The sequence below is a fragment of the Pogoniulus pusillus genome, chromosome W, assembly GCF_015220805.1.
Source record: "Pogoniulus pusillus isolate bPogPus1 chromosome W, bPogPus1.pri, whole genome shotgun sequence".
NCBI classification, from domain to species: Eukaryota; Metazoa; Chordata; class Aves; order Piciformes; family Lybiidae; genus Pogoniulus; species Pogoniulus pusillus.
Genome location: NC_087308.1, coordinates 1,327,382 through 1,343,904, shown reverse-complemented (window position 1 = coordinate 1,343,904; position 16,523 = coordinate 1,327,382). Strand labels below are relative to the sequence as shown.

Here is a 16,523-nt window from a genome sequence, read left to right as displayed (position 1 = left end):
TCCTGATCGGGGAGGAGATAAGAACAAATCAAAAAACTAGGTGTGGCGATGAATGATTCAGGCCACACTCATCGCTCTGTTTCTGAATGTCGATGGTCTGAGAAACCTGAACCCTATGTCATGATTCCTACTGGACCAACTAGAGCTGCTGTCAAATACCTAATAGATACAGGTGCACAAATTACAGTGCTAAATGCACAACTAGCAAAGCATCTGAAAATCTTGCCATCCCGGAGAAAGGTAAACATAACAGGTGTTACAGGACAACCTGAAACATGCTATTTAGCCAAAGCACAGCTGTGGCTACCTGGGGAGAAAAGAAGTACCCTGGTAGAGTTAGCATTGGGCTCGTGCAAACATAATATCCTTGGATTTGATGTTCTAGCAGGTAGAAGATGGCATCTTCCTGACGGAACATTGTGGAGCTTTGGTGCTTATGAGGTGAGGAATAAGGGGCAAAAGTTAGTCCGTGCTTGCGTTCGCTTATTGCAAACAGCTCCTCCATTGCCAAAGTCACACATTACTTGTGTTGCACAGTATCCATTGCCAGCTGCAGCTAAGCAAGGTATCACTGAAGTGATAGCTGATCTTGAGAAGAGACAGATTATCACTAGAACTCATTCTCCTTACAATTCACCTGTTTGGCCAGTCCGAAAACAGAATGGCCGATGGAGATTGACAGTAGATTTCCGGAAGCTAAATAGTAACACTCCTCCTCTTACTGCAGCAGTTCCTAGTCTTTCATCCACAGTGACAGCAATCCAAGCGGCCTCTCACACCTGGATGGCGACTCTAGACGTGAAGGACATGTTCTTCATGGTGCCATTGAGAGAAGAGGACAAACCACAGTTTGCTTTTACCTGGCAAGGTATTCAGTACACATTCAACAGTCTTCCACAAGGGTACAAACACAGCGCAACCATTGCACACAATGCACTTGCAGCTTTGCTTGACACTGTTCAGCTTCCTAAGGATGTTAAGATGTACCATTACATTGATGATATCTTGGTGGGAGGGAATGACAAGGAGCAAGTTGGTGCAGTGGCTGAGAATATCCGAGAGCTGTTGACTAGCCAGGGTTTGACCATTCCAAAGGAAAAGTGTCAGGGTCCAAGTCAAGAAGTAAAATTCCTGGGATCATGGTGGGTAGCAGGTGCAGTGTCTGTGCCAGACGACACTCTTCAGAGCATTGAAAAGGGCCAAATACCCCAAAATAGGAAAGAGTTACAACAATTGTTGGGTACTCTGGGTTACTGGAGGAAACATGTTCCAGGTTTCTCAGTAATTGCCCGTCCTCTGTATGATTTGCTTAAGAAGAACAAGCATTGGGATTGGACTCCAGAACATTCTGATAGCCTGAGGTTTCTCAAGGATGAACTAAAGGCATATCAGAAGTTGGGGCCCTTACACCCAAAAGATGCCCTGAGGGCTGAATGGGGTTTTTCCGCGAATGCCTCATACTGTGGAATTTTCCAGAGAGGACCCAATGGTCCTAGTAGAGCTCTCTTGTTTTCCTCAACAGCATTCAAAGAGGTCGAGATTCGGTACTCGGATTGGGAAAAGGGACTTCTTTCCCTAACTCGAGCTGTTAAGGAAGCAGAAAAGCTTCGTACTACACAAGATGTTGTAGTGCAAGGCCCATTTCCTCTGCTAAAAGCGATCCTTAAAGGATCTCCTCCACCAGAAGGAATTGCCCAAAAGGCTACTGTTAGAAAGTGGTATGCCTACTTAGAGGGAATTTCACAGCTGATGCCGCTGAAAGAGGGACCTACAAAGGTATCCAAACTACAGCAACCCATAAATCCTGATAAAGCTCTGCTTGGTCAGCCATATAAGCCTTCTCCTATTCAGGTAGCCCTAGAGATGACCGCAGACTCCGACAAATCGGGAGTGTGGTTCACAGATGCATCCTCTCGGAGGGTGGGGGCGAAGTGGCACTACAAAGCCGCTGCCTTGGAGATTGCTACAGGCCGGACCATCACTGAAGAAGGTGATGGCAGTGCGCAGGTAGGGGAGTTGCATGCTCTCATGCTAGCAGCCGAGAATGGAGCAACAACTATTTACACTGATTCTTATTCCACGTTCAAAGGCGCCACTGAGTGGATTTGCCAGTGGGAAGCGAATCAGTGGAAGGTATCAGGTGCGGAAGTCTGGAGAGTCGAAGACTGGAAAAGGCTGTTAGAGATTGGCCGATCCAGACCCCTCAAGGTTGGTTGGGTAGAAGGGCATTCCAAAAAGCAAACACCAGCTGCCGCCTGGAATAATCAAGCTGATTTCCTGGCAAAGATTAACATAGTGGATGAGGAGAAAAGAGAGTGGTGGAGATTAGCTGAGTGGCTTCATATTAAAAGAGGTCATTCAGGAGAAGCAGACCTTTACTTCGAGTGTAGGTCTAGAGGATGGCCAGTTTCTATGAGTACCTGTAAGGAACTCATTTCATCTTGTCCACAGTGCAGAATCAGGCTTAAAGCAAATCATCCCAATCTAGCTCCAGCACAGCATATCAGAGGGGACAAGAGGTTATGGAGCACATGGCAAATTGACTATGTGGGCCCCTTAAAGCCCTCACACGGGAAGAAATACATACTGGTGGGGGTGGAGGTGGTTTCAGGATTAGTCATGGCTACAGCAACTAGTGCTGCCACAGGAGCTCAAACTATTGAGGTCTTAAAGCAGTGGTTTAGTGTCTTGCCAATGCCAGAGTACATCCAAAGCGATAATGGATCTCACTTTACAGCATCTTCTGTACAAGACTGGGCTAAGAGTGAGGGGATTACATGGGTATTCCATACTCCCTATTACCCTCAAGCTAATGGTATTGTAGAGAGAACAAATGCTCTGGTTAAGAAACATGCCATGGTATTCAAAGGTAACTGGGATAAACACTTACCATACGCAGTTTTCATTGTGAACAACAGATGGGGTAATTATGGTAGTCCTAAAATAAGGGCATTTTGTCCTGACAATCCAGTGGAGAATGTTAGTCATCCACCGGATAAATCTCAGCACTCTCAACAGTCATTACACAAGTTACAGGTGGGACAACCAGTAATGGTAAACTTACCTTCAATTGGAGTTGTGCCTATGACCCTGACAAAACCAAATGGGTTGTATGCTTGGGAAGCAACTGATGTAAGTGGGAAGACTCATCGTATCAGTGCACGATGGATTCTCCCAGACTTCTGAACTGCTTTTGCATATACCAGGTTTTCTGCTTTGTAAATATTCAATAAAGCTTTGTTTATTCAGGGGGGTGGGCATAAGTATTAAGTTAGTTTAAATTAGAGTTATGCTTATGTATTAGTTATGTTAAGAGTTAATTATAAGTTGTATCTCATTTTTGCTTTTTCGATTCTTGGCTTAATGTGAGCCAGGGGGTGGAGTATGTCATGGAGAGTAGCAAAAGCTCTCTCAGCTTTTGCTATATTGTGTAGTTTCTAATGCCTCACATTAAAAGCCAGGAGCATCGAAAAAACCAAAACAATCTTTCAGTCCCATGGGAAGATTTCTCCCTAGGGTAAGTGAAAGGTAAACACTGGCCATGTTTCCCTTTCACTCGGCCTTGCTTTCCAGACAACAGGGTATTGTTTTGGTTAGTAGAAACGACTTTCTCAAGCCTGCCCAACACCTGCAGGTGGGCTGGCTTGAGGAGTGGTCTTTATATTGTTTAAGGTAATGTTATCCAATTGTATAAGTTGCTTACTGTTTTCTACCAATGTATGTGAACAACGTAAAAGTGGTCCGAACTGGTGGGCAAGTCCTATTTGAACATTATAAAAATGGTGGACAGGCCAGGATCGGGGTGCGCCCTTGCCCTTGCCTTCTGGGTTTTTCCAGCCTTTCTGGTTTTTTCCCGTCCTTCTGGACCTCACCCTCGCTCCTGTCCTTCCTCGAACTTCTAACAACAACAAACTGCTTGCCGATCTAGCCTCGCCTCGGGCGGACACGCCGAGCCGCAGAGGCAGGAAGACTGCACATGCCTGGACCCTCACCGGGAGAAAGGGACTCCCTACCAAGCTACAGACTGTGAGTAGCTGACGAACTATTAACTCAAACCAGAGACTCAAAGAACTCTCTTTAAACATCATAGACTCTTTAATTTGCCATTTTCGGAAATGTTACTTTGACCTCGATCGAAAGAATTCACAAGGGTGGTGTAGTTTCGGGAAGAGGGAATTCGCATTTTTGCAATAAATCACTGATAAAATAGTCAATGCCTCACGTATTTTCCCCATAAACTCTGCCGCGAAACTGCGTTCCACGACACTTCCTCTCTCTGGTATCCATCTTGTGGGCCATCAACATGAGAGCCATGAGGAGAGGGGTTGCCAGTGAAGACTGAGACAAAAAAGTTGTTGAGAATCTCAGCTTTCTCATCTGTTGTTATTAGTTCACTATTGCTCATTGGGGGAGTACATTTTCTTTAACCTTCCTTTTCTGGTTTACATACCTGTAGAAGCCTTTTTTGTTTTTCTTTACATACCTTGCCAAGTTCAGTTCCAGCCGCGCCTTGGCATTCCTGACCTCATCCCTACACAACTGGGTAATGTCACTATGCTCTTCCCAGGATGCCTGCACCCTCTTCAATTTCCTGTGTAGATCCATCCTGCCTTTTAGTTAGACCAGCAGGTCTCAACCCAGCCATGGTGATCTCTTGTCTTCCTTGTCCAATTTTTTATACCTCAGGATTAAAATCTTGTGCTCTATGAAAAGCATCCTTAAATATCTGCCAGCTCTGTTCTGCTCCCTTGTATCTGAGGGCCATTTCCCACAGGGTCCTATGTATCAACTCTTTGAAGAGCTGAAAGTTTGCTTTCCTAAAATTTAAAGACCTGAATATAATTTTTAGCAGTGTCCTGAACTGACTTTTTTAGGGAAGCTTTGGATTATTGTCCACATTTCTGCTACCAAGAATAAATATGCTTTTCAACTGTTTTCCTGTTTAGAAAAGAAGCTGAACATGCTCTGACAAACCTACTTACTTAAAAAAAAACAACAACAAAACCAAAACCTTGAACAAATATCTCACAGTTGCTCTTATAGTCTTGACTGTTTCAGGTTTACTTGTTATCTGATACATCCAATTTAATTATTGTAATGCTTTCCTTTCTTCTAAAGGTGAAACTAAACCAGATGAAAATTCAAACAAAGAAACTTCTGAAGAAAAGCATGAAGAAGATAATGACTATCATCGAAGTGATGAACAGGTGGGCTTTCTTCTAAAATAGGTCATTTCTTAGTTTTATTTTGTATTTATACTTTATCTTAAATAATTCTTTGTTTAACTTTTTTCCTTCTGACAGTGACAGAGACAAGATGCAGTGTTTTTTCCATACTTTTGTGTAAACTTGAGCTTCATCTTTTTATTTAGGTAACTGTGGAGGAATTAGGTTTTGAGATTTTCATTAAAGTTTGATAATTATAACTATATCTGACTTTCTTGGATATTGTCTAAATTCTGTGTTGCCTTTCATCTCAACTAGATTTCAAGTCACCTGGACCATTTATTTCTTTGATCAAATGGTTCCAGCCATATGATCATTTTTGTTGGCCCATCAGTGGACACACTCTAACAGCTTGGTATTATCAGCAAACTTGCTGAGGGTGCATTCAATCTTTCTGTTTATATCACTGATGAGGATATTGAACAGCACTGGTCCCAATAGAGAACCTAATATAGGATCATTTAGTCCAACTCCCCTGCTCAAAGCTGGGTCAACTAGATGAGGCTGCCCAGGACAATGTCCAGTCTAGTTTTGAATATCTTCACAGATGGAGACTCCACAACCTATCTAGGCAGCCTGATCCAGGGCTTCCTTCTAATATCCAAACCTAAATCTACCCTGTTCTAGTTTAAAACCATTGCCCCTCATTCTACATGCCCTTCGAAACAGTCCCTCCCTACTTTTTGTAGGTCCCCTTCAGATATTGAAATGTCACTATAAGGTCTCCCCATTGCCTTCTCTTCTTCAGGCTAAACAGCTTCAGCTGTCTCAGCCTGTCCTTGTGTTGAGAACTCCAGAGCTGGACACAGTATTCCAGGTGAGGTCTCACCAAATCAGAGTGACAGAATCATCTGCTGGCCACGCTTCTTTTGATGCAGCCCAGGATGTGGTTTGCCTTCTGAGCTGCAAGTGCACATTGCTGGCTCATGTCCAGCTTCTCATCCACCAGTACCCCCAAGTCTTTTTCTACTGCTCTCAATCTCATCATTCCCCAGCCTGTATTGATTCCAAGGATTACCCCAACCCAGATTCTGGACCTTGTACTTGGCTTTCTAGAACCTCATGAGGTTCTGAGCACACGTATCTAGTCTGTCTAGGTCCCTCTGGATGGCATACCATCCCTCAGTCATGTCAAACACATCACTTAGCTTGGTATCATCACCAAACTTGCTGAGGGTGCATTCAATCTTTCTGTCTATATCACTGATGAAGATATTGAACAGCACTGGTCCCAATAGAGAACCCAATAGGGGATCATTTAGTCCAACTCCCCTGCTGTGATGGTTTGGGTGTTACCTGCCCCCCCACACTTCGGAAAATCACCCAGACTAGACTCAGCAGCTCTGAAAATTGAATGAAGATTTACATTTACAGTTTAGCACAATATACAAGCAGATAGTTACAATATAAACAGAAATATACAATTTCAAAAGTAATAGAGAAACACAACTGTTGGGAGAAGGAAAGAAATGGACACCGCATCCAATATGGATTATAAGCAGATGACAACTTTATTGGAGCAGTAGCGTTCTTTTATAGCAAGCAGCTAATGTATTCCGCTGTCAGCAATTGCTTATCTGTAGCTCTACGGGATGCACTTGTGCAGTTCTTCCTTCAAAACAAGTATGTGTTCTTTCTTCGCGACAGGAAACACATCCTTTTTCCCCTTGTTTACCACTTTGCCCAAGGACAGTGTCCTTGGTCACTTTGTCACATCAGCATGTTGCAATCTCTTCATTCTGCTGACCCACCAATTTCATATATTCTCCGTGCCCATTCTCTCTCAGCCATTCCTCAACACACAACAGCCCTCCCAGAAACCTGAGTCCCCAGGAGGGGCCCTCAACCACCCTTCCACCTTCCTCCCACCCCTCTACCTTACCCAAGACTTTGCCTTATGCTCAAGGTAGCTTGGAAGGTCAGCCGGGGGGGTTAGGAAGCAGATGGATTAGTCACACAGACGGCAGGTTGGGTTATAGAGAGAGGTGCAGCCCGCAAAGCCCAGAGAGTGACTCTGTTATCTATGTTTATGTTCTTGTTCTTATACATCTCAGCAAGCCTATGAGTGAAGCAGACATCACCATTGTTTCCTTTCCACAGCCTGTAATCTAATTCTTCTCACCAAAGCATTCTAGCTAGCTTCAAACTAGCACACGTGCTCAAAGCTGGGTCAACTAGATGAGGCTGCCCAGGACAATGTCCAGTCTAGTTTTGAATATCTTCACAGATGGAGACTCCACAACCTATCTAGGCAGCCTGATCCGGTGCTCAGTCACCCTCACAGCAAAAAAAAAAAAAAAAATTATGCCTAAATGGAATTTCTTGTATTTAAATTTGTGCCAGTCGATCCCTTCACTGGATACCACTGAAAAGACTGTAGTTCCATCTTCTTTACTGTCCCCCATCAGGTATTTGTAGGCATTGATAAGATCCCCTCTGAGCCTTCTATTCTCCAGATTAAATTATCTCAGCTCTCTCAGCCTCTTTTCTGATGTCAGATGCTTCAATATCTTAATGAACCCTTTGATGACCTCCTAAATATGGGGATAGCATGGGCCTAGCACCTGGTAAACATGAGCTGGGCGTGTGGGCTTATACAACCACCTCACACAACTCACACAACCAGGGGCCCTGGGCAGGCCAGACTTTATGGCACCAGGTCTGTTGTGCCCCTTTGTGTTCATTTAATGTGTTTACCTCTGGTTTGGGCAGAAAAACATGTCCAGGCAAGGCAAGGCATGAATAAGCCTATTTTCGGGCCTATGGGTCCTCCACAACACTCTTCCTCTGTTTGCTCATGCACAAAGGCTGTCTCCCCCCACCTGTTTTCCTCCCCCATCAGCCCTTCTAGTTTCTAATTATTTGTTGCTCTGTTATCTTAAGCTATGTGCATACTTTTGTGGTGGTGCAAGGAGGTGTGCAGCTCCATTCAAAATCCCCCCTCCCCCCTGTCTGTGGCCTCTTGCCACGAATTGATCAGATCAAAAATATATTTCTCACAGGGGGCTTGACAGATTTGAGAAAAGAGATTACCATTGAAAACTGAGGCAAAAATATTGCTGAATACCTCTGCCTTTCCATGTTGATTGTCACTATTTCTCCTAGGGGTACATTTTCTTTAATCTTCCTTTTCTGGCCAACTTACATGTGAAAGCCCCTGTTCTTATTCTTTGCATCCCTTGCCCAATTCTGCTCCAATTGGACCTTAGCTTTCCTGATCTCATCCGTATGTATCTGGGCATCATCCCTGTATTCTTCCCAGGATACATGTCCCTGGTTCCATTGCATGTGCATTTCCTTCTTACATTTTAGTTTGACTTGAAGGTTCTTACAGATCCATGCCCATCTCCTGCCTTCCTTGCCAAATTTCTTATACGTGGGTATCAACAGTTCTTGTGCTATTAAGAAAAATGTCCTTTAAGAACTGCCAGTTCTGTTCATCTCCTTTGTCCCTGAGGGCATCTTCCCAGGGTGTCCCATCTACTAGTTCCTTAAACAACTGAAAGTTTCCTCTCATAGAATTCAGGGTCCTGACTCTACTCTTTACCTGGCCCACAGTCCTGAAGATCATGACTCTCACTCAGGGCATGGTCACTGCAGCTGAGGCTGTCACCAGTCTTGACCTCTCCAAACAGTTCATCTGTGTTGGTAAGCCAGGGGTCCAGTAACCCTTCTCCTCTGGTCAGGTTGTCTGGATTAAGAAATTATCCTCAATGCATGCTGTCATAAATAACAGGCACAAACTGGCGTTCATGCAAGTTAAGGCTTTAATAAAGTTGCAGAAATCAAGCAATCAGGCCTGGGCACGAGGGGAGACTGATCTACCCCAACATACACCCTTTGCCTCCAGTTTTCTCTTTTTATACCCTATTCTATTACATATTCATTACTAAGTTCTAAGAAAAGGTTGGGTTTTCTTTATCAGTTTTTAGGAATGTGAGATGTCTCTTCCACACAGGTCTCCTTTTATCCAGTGGTCCCTCTGGTAATTTTTGATGAAGTAAGGGGTCTTGTTTAAGTGTCCTCATGAACTTCAAAGTCTTGGTTCTTCTGTTTGCTCATGCAAAAAGGTGGCACCAGGAGGAATGCATTTCCATTTAAATATGCAAAAGACTATCTCTTCCACATGCCTCCCTCCTTCGCCAATCTAATTACTCTTATCTTTAAGCTTATTGAGATGGTGGTACAAGCAGGAATGCAGTTTCATTCAACCCCCCCCCTTCCTCCTTGTCTGTGACCTCTTGCCATGAATTGATCGGATCAAACATATGATTCTATATATTTCTCACAATGCCAAGAGTCTACTGGACTGCCTACACCTTGCTTTGCTGCTTTTCCAGCAAATGTCAGGGTGATTGTAGTCTCTCATCATGATCAATGTCTGCACCCGTGATGCTCCCTGTACTTGAATAATGCTTTGTCAACAGTATTAACCCTTGGGGTACACTGTTCATGACTGGCCTCCAGATGGATTTCATGCTGCTGGTCTCAACTCCTTGAGTCTGGCAGTTCAGTCATTTTTCTGCCCAGTTAGCAGGGATTATTCTGAGTCAACTGATCAATTGATCACCAAACAGTTTTGCAGTATTGTTTTCAGTCTCTAATGTGCTTTAACATACTTATATATTGTTCCCATTGCCTCTCTGAGCTTGTAAAATGAACCTCTGGTTTTCTTTCATTGCAATTGACCTTTCATTGTGTATTTTTGTGATGGTTTGGGACTGCCAGGAGGCTCCAGACTCAAACCTTCCCCATCTTTCCCTCCCTTCAGAAATAACCAGGTCAATCCCTGTATATCTCACATGACAAATCTAGAGAGATCTGAGGTGATATGTCAAAAAGACAAGAAGAAGGTTAGAGGAAAAACAAAAGGGTTAGGTCAGATTGAAGAGTTAAGGCAGATGCAACCACAGAGACCACCAGAGAGAAGGAGAACAACTGAGAACTCACTGAGAAGTGTGTGAGAAGTGTCTTATCTATATTTTGACTACTGGTGTTTCTCAGCAGAAGAATGAGTGATATAGGTTACTGTTGTTTTTTCTTTCCTCCCACAGCTAAGGACTTAATTTCTCTCAGTAAAATATTCAAATTAGCCTCAAAACAGCACAATCAACCTTTCTATATCACTCAGCATTTTGCTGAGAACTATCTATCTAATCTAAACCAATATTTACAATAATGAATATTACAAGTTTTACAGAGTTTTGCTAAAGAGGCTTTTGAGTATTTACTCACAAAAGTTATCTCCAGATTCCTGGGGCTAACTACAGTTTCCAGACAGCACCCTGTTGTGGAGGCAGGGAATTAATGTGGCCGAGTCAGGAATTTTATACAAAAATAGAGTTATTTTATTTTCCCAAAAACCCGCCCCCAAAACTATATACAGAAATTAATTTAGTTTTAATTATCAGATTCAGCTCGTTTGAGAAAATCTACAGGATGCCATAGAATAATTTGACTATTTTGGAAGTCAGAAGTTGGAAAAGGCTTTAGCTATTATTTTATAGCGTTTTTCCTTAACAATAAAGCTGAGCCAAAATAACTTACGGCCAGGCTGACTTGGTCCAGCGGCCAGTCCTCTCGCTCTCTTTCGGAAGCCGTAGAAGAGTCGTTAAGAGGTACTCAGGTCTGCACAAAGGATGTTAATGGGTGAAGCAGTCCTTTGGAGTGCTGGGCTCTTTCTGTATCCAGGCCAGGCGAGGGGGGGGGGAAGAAGTCTCAGGCAGGCAGGAACGCTCAGGCAGGCACGATCTCTAAGGCACGAACGAACTCCAAGGCGGGAACCCCAAGAGCGGGAAGTCCCCCAATATTTATACCCTTCCTAGACAAAGAGCAGAGTTACCACTTCCTAGGCGCGAAGACCACAGCCAATTACAGCCCGATTCCAGTGCAGGCACTGCACGGGGCACCCCTTGTGCCTGAAGGGCCCCCTGCTCTCCCCTTTCATGCCTGCAGGGCAAGGTGGGGGGGGGGGGGGGGAGGGGGGGGAGGGAAGGCGGCTTTTCTTCCCTCGTTCAAGTCACAGAGGGAGAGGAATTTAGGGGTATACAGGACTCCAGGACGCACCCAAACGCTTGCAGGGAGTTCTGTCAGTGTCGTCTTAGCCGCTGAGGCTTGTAGATCTTCCCAGGCTCTGACAAGGTGCTGGGAGAGAGGCAGATGATCTCTGACCTGATCCTGGTTCCTCTTGGACAATCTGTGTCCCTTCCAGGGCTCCCAGTCTTGGCAGAAGACTTGCAGGTGTGCAGTCTTGGCACGGATGTTGTGCAGATGTGCAGAGGGGCACAATGTCGTGCTGGCTAAGCAAGCCTATTGTGTGAAGGCACCTGATGCCTAATCTTCTGGTAAACTGAGACAAGACAGTTTCCAGGTATACAAATTCAAAGTATCAGGGTTTGTTACTATGTAGCATGCAGAGCATAGCAGGATACAATGGCAGAAGCACAATAAGGCAGAACAATGGCAGGAGCGCATTAAGGCAAAGCACGTTGTGTTTACCTGCTCATCTCTTTATCAACGTAGCCCAAAACTAATGGCTCCTTTGGCCACAGATCAGCCAATCAGAATGGCAGTTTGCTGAAACTGAGCATATTAGGTAAAGTCAGGGCTTACTTTTACCTTTTTAGGGCAGAACACAAACAAGTGTATAAGCACGCATAGCCACTCTTGCCTGGTTCGGCAAGAGAGCAGGACCGAGACTAGCTCAGCTGAAACGCGCTTTCTCGAAGCCTTTTTTCTCCTCCATTTTGAGGCTCTCTCGATCTGAGGAGCCCAGAGGGAGGCAGGGAGCGGCAGGCAGGGAGCAGCAGGCAGGTGCTAAGTGCTCGCAGGAAGGTGAGTCAGAGGGCGGTGCCTGGCAAGCGGCAGATTTAAACGAGGAGGTAGCAGGTGTCTCTGCTGAGCGCAGCGCAGCACGTGCCGCTGGAAAAAAAAAAAAACAAAACCACCACACCTAACAACTCGCATTGGACCTTCAGGAAAGCAGACATGGTTCGAACTAGGTCCAAGCTGTATAATACTTGTAAAACTGTGGGCACCCAAACAGAGCCCACCTGTAGGAATGCAGGCGTCCAGACGACTGGATGTGAGGAGTGCTGGAGCCTGGCACTCGAAGTCGAGGGAGACACAGGCATTGGCTGCATTCGGTGTGATCAGATTAATAGTCTACTTAACCTGGTGGCTGAACTCAAGGGAGAGGTGGAACGCCTAAAGGCTGAAAGTGAATGTAAAAGAGAGCACCATGCTCTGCAGTCCCCCTTGCCAGAGGGAGACGAACAGAGCAACCAAGGAGAATGGACACAGGTGCCTGCCAGGAGGGGCAAGAGGAAACCCTTCCGGCCACCTTCACATCCCGAGCTGCCCTTGCATAACAGATATAGGGCACTAGAGAATCATAGAATCATAGAATCATAGAATCAACCAGGTTAGAAGAGACCTCCAAGATCATCCAGTCCAACCTATCACCCAGCCCTAACCAATCAACTAGACCATGGCACTAAGTGCCTCATCCAGTCTTTTCTTGAAGACCCCCAGGGACGGTGCCTCCACCACCTCCCTGGGCAGCCCATTCCAATGGGAAATCACTCTCTCTGTGAAGAACTTCTTCCTAACATCCAGCCTATACCTACCCTGGCACAACTTGAGACTGTGTCCCCTTGTTCTATTGCTGCTTGCCTGGCAGAAGAGGCCACCCCCCACCTGGCTACAATGCCCCTTCAGGTAGTTGTAGACAGTAATAAGATCACCCCTGAGCCTCCTCTTCTCCAGGCTAAACAACCCCAGCTCCCTCAACCTTTCCTCATAGGATTTGTGCTCCAGGCCCCTCACCAGCTTTGTTGCCCTTCTCTGGACATGTTCCAGCACCTCAACATCTTTCTTGAATTGAAGGGCCCAGAACTGGACACAGTACTCAAGGTGTGGCCTGACCAGTGCTGAGTACAGGGGAAGAAGAACCTCCCTTGTCCTACTGGCCACACTGTTCCTGATGCAGGCCAGGATGCCATTGGCTCTCTTGGCCACCTGGGCACACTGCTGGCTCATCTTCAGCTTACTATCTATCAGTACCCCCAGGTCCCTTTCCTCCTGGCTGCTCTCCAGCCACTCAGTCCTCAGCCTATAGCACTGCTTGGGGTTTTTGTGGCCAAAGTGCAGAACCCTGCACTTGGCCTTGTTAAATCTCATCCCATTGGCCTCTGCCCACCCATCCAGCCTGTCCAGGTCCCTCTGCAGGGCTCTCCTACCTTCCAACAGATCAACACCTGCTCCTAGCTTGGTGTCATCTGCAAACTTACTGATGATGGACGAAATGCCCTCGTCCAGGTCATCAATAAAGATATTGAACAGGACTGGGCCCAGCACTGATCCCTGGGGAACACCACTAGTGACTGGCTGCCAACTGGATGTGGCACCATTCACCACCACTCTCTGAGCTCTGCCATCCAGCCAGTTCTTGATCCAGGACAGAGTGAATCTGTCCAAACCATGAGCTGCCAGCTTGGCTAGGAGCTTCTTGTGGCAGACAGTGTCAAAGGCTTTGCTGAAGTCCAAGTAGACTGCATCCACAGCCTTCCCCACATTCACCAGGCGGGTAACCTGATCATAAAAGGAGATCAGGTTGGTGAGGCAGGACCTGCCCTTCCTAAACCCATGCTGGCTGGGCCTGATCCCTTGGATATCCTGTAGGTGCTTTGTGATGGCACCCAAGATTACCTGTTCCAGAGGTTGAGGATGAGGTGATCCTGGAGCAGGCAGAAGCATCACCGGCTGGGAGGGCAACTGAGACAAATCATTTACCCCCTCGCATCAGAACAAGTACCCAGAAGAAAAAGAGGAAGGTAATTGTTATCGGTGACTCCCTTCTGCAGGGAACAGAGGGCCCCATATGCCGGCCAGACCCCTTCCACAGGGAGGTCTGCTGCCTCCCTGGAGCCCGGGTCAGGGATGTTACCAGGAGGCTGCCTACTGTAGTGCAGCCCTCTGATTACTATCCCTTATTAGTTATACAGGCAGGGAATGATGAGATTAATAACAGAGGGCTAAAAGCTATCAAAAGGGACTTTAAGACACTGGGGAAAGCAGTTGAGGGAGCAGGGGCACAGGTAATCTTTTCATCTATACCCTTAGTTACAGGCTGGAATACAGAGAAGACTAGGAAAGCGTATTTGATGAACAAGTGGCTCAAAGGTTTGTGCCTCCAACATAACTTTGGATTCTTTGATCTTGGGGAACTTCATCTTGCCACAGGTCTGCAATCAGCAGATGGGATACAACTGTCACAGAAGGGGAGAAGGACCCTGGCACATAAGCTGGCTGGGCTTGTTAAGAGGGCTTTAAACTAGAATGGAAGGGGGAGGCGGTTAAACATGACAGCACCAGAGATAAATCAAAGGGAATTGAGGACAGTAGGCTAGAGCTAGGGGTAAAAGCAGCAGCCCAGCTAAAGTGCATGTACACTAATGCACGCAGTATGGGTAACAAACAAGTGGAGCTGGAAGCTCTGCTGCTGGAGGAAAACTATGATATTGTTGCCATCACTGAAACGTGGTGGGATGGCTCACATGATTGGTGTACTGTAATCAATGGCTACAGACTCTTCAGGAGAGACAGGCAAGGGAGAAAAGGTGGAGGAGTGGCGCTGTATGTTAGGAATGCTCTGGATGCCATGGAGGTAGAAATCAAGGATGATCAAGTTGAGTCATTATGGGTGAGACTTAAGGCGAAGGCCAACAAGACTGATATCCTGGTTGGAGTCTGTTACAGACCACCCAACCAGGAAGAAGAGGTTGATTTATTACTCTTTAAGCAACTGGAGGCTGCCGCAAGATCACCTGCCCTTGTTCTGGTGGGCGACTTTAACCTACCAGACATCTGCTGGGACTTAAACACTGCAGAGAAGAAGCAGTCTAGAAGGTTTCTGCAATGTGTGGAAGACAACTTCCTATCCCAGCTGTTACGTGAGCCTACCAGGGGGGCAGCCCTGCTTGACCTGCTGCTCACAAATAGAGAGGGACTGGTAGGGGATGTGGTGGTTGGAGGCTGCCTGGGGTCTAGTGACCATGAAATTACAGAGTTTTCAATACATGGAGAAGCCAGGAGGGGCATCAACAGAACCTCCACACTGGACTTCCGAAGGGCAGACTTCAGCCTATTTAAGCAACTAATTCAGAAAGTTCCTTGGGAAATAGCCCTTGAAAACAAAGGGGTCCAGGAAGGTTGGACCTGCTTCAAGAAAAAACTCCTGAAGGCACAGGAGCAGGCAGTGCCACTGAGCCGGAAGACGAGCCGATGAGGGAGGCAGCCAGACTGGATAGGCAGGGAGCTAGTGAAGGAATTAAAGATTAAAAAGAGAGTGTATCACCTTTGGAAGAGAGGGGAGGTGTCCCAGGATAAGTTCAAGGAAGTTGCTAGGTCTTGTAGAGTAAAAATTAGAGAGGCAAAAGCCCACTTGGAGCTTAGGCTGGCCACAGCTGTCAAGGAAAATAAAAAGTGTTTCTTTAAATATATGAATGGCAAGAGAAGGGCCAAGGACAACCTCCAGTCCTTATTAGATAGAGAGGGGAACATAGTGACAAAGGATGAGGAAAAGGCAGAGGTGCTTAACACCTTCTTTGCCTCAATCTTCACTAGTGGGACAGGTTGTCTGCAGGACAGCTGGACTCCTGAAGTGGTGGATGGAGTCAGGGACCAGTACAGTCCCCCTCTAATCCATGAGGAAGCAGTAAGGGACCTGCTGCGTCATTTGGATCCTCACAAGTCCATGGGACCGGATGGGATCCACCCTAGGGTGCTGAGAGAGCTGGCAGCTGAGCTGGCAAAGCCACTCCCCATCATTTATCAGCAGTCCTGGCTCACTGGAGAGGTCCCTGAAGACTGGAAGCTGGCCAATGTGATACCCATTCACAAGAAGGGTCGTAAGGAGGAGCCAGAAAACTACAGACCTGTCAGCCTGACCTCAGTGCCAGGCAAGGTCGTGGAACAGGTAATCTTGGGTGCCATCACAAAGCCCTACAGGATGGCCAAGGGATCAGGCCCAGCCAGCATGGGTTTAGGAAGGGCAGGTCCTGCCTCACCAACCTGATCTCCTTTTATGATCAGGTTACCCACCTGGTGAATGTGGGGAAGGCTGTGGATGTAGTCTACTTGGACTTCAGCAAAGCCTTTGACACTGTCTGCCACAAGAAGCTCCTAGTCAAGCTGGCAGCTCGTGGTTTGGACAGATACACTCTGTGCTGGATCAAGAACTGGCTGGATGGCAGAGCTCAGAGAGTGGTGGTGAATGGTGCCACATCCAGTTGGCAG

The 16,523-nt window shown here is 46.3% G+C and overlaps 1 protein-coding gene across 3 annotated transcripts in view; it reads left to right on the top strand.

The window, feature by feature from the left end:
• Nucleotides 1–16,523, top strand: part of LOC135192868 (polycomb group RING finger protein 3-like) — a 669,299-nt gene that overhangs the window by 542,958 nt on the left and 109,818 nt on the right. For all 3 annotated transcript variants that reach the window (XM_064176244.1, XM_064176243.1, XM_064176245.1), the window contains one exon: nt 5,119–5,207. In XM_064176244.1, coding sequence (XP_064032314.1) covers nt 5,119–5,207 — 89 coding nt within the window. The remainder of the gene's footprint in view (nt 1–5,118; nt 5,208–16,523) is intronic.